The sequence below is a fragment of the Sorex araneus genome, chromosome 4 (genome assembly GCF_027595985.1).
Source record: "Sorex araneus isolate mSorAra2 chromosome 4, mSorAra2.pri, whole genome shotgun sequence".
Classification (NCBI taxonomy): domain Eukaryota; kingdom Metazoa; phylum Chordata; class Mammalia; order Eulipotyphla; family Soricidae; genus Sorex; species Sorex araneus.
Genome location: NC_073305.1, coordinates 27,589,620 through 27,594,154, shown reverse-complemented (window position 1 = coordinate 27,594,154; position 4,535 = coordinate 27,589,620). Strand labels below are relative to the sequence as shown.

General features: G+C 34.9%; 1 protein-coding gene across 1 annotated transcript in view; it reads right to left on the bottom strand.

Annotated features, from left to right (window-relative positions):
• Positions 1-2,817: 2,817 nt before the first annotated feature.
• Positions 2,818-4,535, bottom strand: part of CMC1 (C-X9-C motif containing 1) — a 49,807-nt gene continuing 48,089 nt past the window's right edge. The window contains exon 4 of the mRNA XM_004603841.2: positions 2,818-4,004. Within this exon, the coding sequence (XP_004603898.2) occupies positions 3,884-4,004 (121 nt within the window). The 3' untranslated portion in view covers positions 2,818-3,883. The remainder of the gene's footprint in view (positions 4,005-4,535) is intronic.

Here is a 4,535-nt window from a genome sequence, read left to right as displayed (position 1 = left end):
TTACGTTATTCAGCGTTACTGTGTTTAAATGTTTAATTGGGGGACGGGGATGGGTGGGAGCGTACACCTGGCAAAGCTCAGGGTTTACTCCTGGCTCTGCACTTAGGCTCAGGGAACCGTATAGGATCTGGTTGGGGTGAGGGGGAGCCTGAATTGGCTGCATGTAAGGCAAGCACCCTATTAAACATACTATCTCTCTGGAACCTAAGGTTTAATTGAGTCTCATGCTCTACTAACTGAGCTAGGTGGGCACTCTTAAGGTTTATTTGTTTTTTCTAAATTCACAAGGTTGATTGGCAGCATTAAATTACTAATTTGGAATTTCAATTTTGAAATTTAAAGTCTGAAATAACCTGGTCACTGAAGCAAACCTTGTGCCAGTCATCCTTCAGATCCTAACTAGAAAACATGTTGCACAGTTTAAAACTGAAGTGTGAGTAAACTATTAGAATTCTATAAGTCACCCAATTAAAGTAGAAAGTGTGTCACAGAAGTCAGAGGTCTATTCCTTTAGTGGTCCTTAATGAAAAATCTAAAAATACATATAATTACATAAATTTCTTCAAAGGTTTTGCAGCAGCTTTCTATGTAAAGCAGCTTGTAACTATTAACTTCATCAGGAAATGTAACATACTCATTGAAAAAGTTACTTTCAATTAAGGACTTTAGTTCTAGAAACCAAATGAAATGTTGTGCTGTATTGATATGATACAATCATGAACTGTCCCTAGCTCATTGATTTCAGTGGCTTATTTATAAACAAGTGATGAAATAGTAAGAATGATGTCACATGGAAAGTATCCATATTCTTTCAGGGTGGTAATATTAAGAATATTATTAATATATTACTTGACTCATACATCTTTTGCCTAAGATAGAGTTCTTTGTAGGAGGCCTTTATCCCTTTTGATAGACAGTTTCAAATATATTGAACTCAAGAGTATCTCAGATCTCTTCTATATTAACTGAATAGCATACATACATAATGTTCACTGTTCACCAGATATTTTTGTCTTCCTATTATCTTACTCACTTATTCAAGCTTGTCTCTGATTAATGGAATTGGTGTCAGATGCTGGAATTTATTCTGACCAATGAACACAGCTGACTCAAGGGAGTACAATCTCCTGCCAAGTAATGGAACAAACCCAATATGCATAAAACAAATACAAGACTCCAGGCTTTAGCTGAAGGAAGCAACTACCTGTGTAATAACAAAGCAGCAAAAACTATTTCTCATGTGGCTGCATAGGCTGTGTGTTATATCTAATCTAATGTACCTTACTGGTTGCCTTTTAAAACTAAGGTTGGAATTTTTCCTTTGTAAAGAAAGTTAAGTCATATGGGATAATGGCTTAATTAATGTTTTGCATAATAACAAGAAACTGTTAAAATAAATTATTTTTGTTTGAAATTTAAGTACATGTGAAATGTCCTTGCCTTACCTTTGTATGTCCCAAGGTCAAGTACTACGTTTTGGGGATTTTTTGATTCATATAACTGACATTTTTCTTACTAGACCAAGCTCTTTTGGAATGAAAAGCTTTCCTTTTATATAGTAGGATGATCTTAACCATCAAAAAAAAAAAAAAGGCAGTGGTTATATTCTTGACCATTCACAGTGTAAAATAAATGAAGTACATGACTATTACATAAAAGTTAACCCAAATTTCTTTACCACGCTAGAAATTTTTAGTATGCTTTGTGATCATTTCTTGTACCGGAAAGATTCAAAAGGAAGACAACAGCCCACCTGTAGCTTATCACTTATATGAAATACAAACTATACATACGAACTATATGGTGACTTTTAATGCTAACTGAAACTTGTTACAAATGGTTTCTCTTGAAAATTTCTTTCATCTATATTTCTACTCACATAATTCAGCAAATCCATCAAATCACAGAAAAGAACACAACATGTATCAGAAAAGCCACTTGTTCTGCAATCTCTTACTAGCTAAAATTTGTATCTCTTCTGAAAAGAAACTGATGGAATTTATAAGAGTCAAGGACATAAGCCATGTAAAACATCAGAAAACCAAAATGAACTAGGGAAATTGTTACTTCCAAAGGACTGAAGTATAAGCACAAGGGAAAAAAGTACCCAAAAAGGTTACTTGAAGGTAAACCTTTAAGGGGTAGATAATGTGTGAATTGTGACTTACCACAGTATCAGCAGAGGTACAAATGAGCAAGACATATCTGAGGTAGATAGATATACCAGTCAAGTAGACTTGAGTATGGATAGGCATGGATATCCAGAATGTTCGATGAACAGTTTAGCTTTTGAGATAATAAGGAACAATAAACATTTTCAACCATAAACTAACCTACTCTGTCTAGCACTATAAGGAAACTGATACCTATATTTCCTTGGTATCAAAGTTACATCATCCACATATCACATATTTCACTAAAAGTAACTCGCCTTTTCTTTGAGTCAATAGAAACAAGAATTAAGATGCTTCTATTCTAACTAAAGTACACTAATACTGAAAGTTTAACAGGAATATAGACCCATTTGCCCTGCTGCTATATGGTCTCCAGGTCTCTATTTTACATTTTTCTACTCTAGTAATCATCCATAATCTGCAGTCTGGGAAAATCTGACTGTTTTGAGTATGAAACAGGGAACCTGGAGGATGGCTCAAAGGGCTGGAGCATTTTGCATGCAGGAGTCATTGGCATCATATGGTCCCCTGAGCAACAAGCACTGCCTAATGTCCCAGGCACTGCCAGGTGTGTCCCCAAAACAAAGATCCGATAAATAGTCCCTTGAGTAATTCATTTCAGTAAAGTGCGGACTTGAACATCCCATTGGTTAGTCACGGTTTTATTTGCTTTGGGTTCTTAAGTAATCTATGTCATGGAATCAGTACTGAATGAGGTCTTACCTAGTAGAGGTAGTAAATTCTACTTGTATGTAATTTAAACACACAGTGGTTACAGTGAGGCTACTAACAGTTCACAAAACAAAAACAGCAACTTCTTATATAAAAACTCAACCTAGAATCAAATTGTTATACTGAGATAGGATATCTGAAACTATGTTACAGATGTTAATTTATACTTACAAAAATAACTTTAAAAATGATTAAAATATTTTCAGTAACCAATAGGTCAAAGAACAGAAGACATTTTAAGAAATAATCCACCAAAGATGGAAGTAAATTTATAGTATTTATGTCCTATATTCTAAACATGCTCTTAGTAATATCCATTTAACAGTTAACATGTCTGAAGCACTGTCCCACAAATCCTACTGCAATACTTACTGAATCTTCACAGTAATGATTCTTAATTCCTATAGGAATGATTTTGATTCATAGACTATTCTGCTATAATAACTAATTACTACTAATACCTTTGAAGGTTTCCCATTCTGCTTTCCTGGCCCTCGTGATAAACCATTAGTCCATATGCTGGAAGAAAGTAATGGAAGAAGACCTTAAAAATCAGTATTGCTAGGCTAGAGATTTAAGGCAACTGCCTTGCATCATACTGGTCCCAACTGGAAACCCCAGCACCACAAAGTTCTCTTGCACTGTTAGGGATCACTCCTGAGCAGAGAGCCAGGAATATCCCCTAAGCATTACCACATATGACCCAAAGCTCCCTCACATCCCCCCAATCCCCAAAATAACCACTGCTATAGAACTAAAGTTGTAGACAATTTTATGAAAAATACATACGATAATTATATACCATTTTATAGTTTACCCCATCCCATTTAATAATAAAACTTTACAATTAACTTTATTTCAAATAAAATTTAGTATTTTCATAATTTAGGGTAAAGTGAACACTCTTCCATGAGTCCATCCTTTCCGGTGTCTGTGATTTCCACCAGCATTAGAGTTCTGAGTATTTTACTATTTGCCTACATGCTTGTTGGAAGCTTCTGTAGCCTTTTCTTTGTAGGAATTCCAGTTTTTCTGAACTCTTCCCTTTCCTTCAGGTATTCGATTTTGCATTCTTCATAAAACGCTGGATCTTTATAGCTACAAAAAAAGGAAATTAAAATCTCAAAGTAAATTATTCTATAAGTATTTAGTATCTATTTTAATAATATTCATATATCCATCATTAGAAGCAGACCTTCAGTTATGGGCAAATTGACTATAAGCATTAAGCTACCAACTCAAAAGACAGAAAACAAACATGTTCTTTTTTGAAAAGCACTGCCCCAGTTGAGAACACTAAGAAGCACAGCTCCTATCCTCAAGGTGCTCTTAGTTGGTGCAGGGCAAGCAAATTAAACCTGCATTACCATTCAGCATACAAAGTGCTATGAAAAACACTAAGGTCCACTACCATATTTTACAGCGAAAAAGTGACGAAAGGAAGAATCTATTGTGTTCTGAAGAATCAACAGAAATACATAGGATCATGTGGAAAGGCACAAAGATAAGGAAAAGCTGATGCATAAAGACCTGCAAGTAGATTAGTACCATCAGAGAAAATTACACATTTATGATACAGACCGAAAATAACTAAGAAGGGGAAGGGCAAAACCAGTATGAGCCATTTAT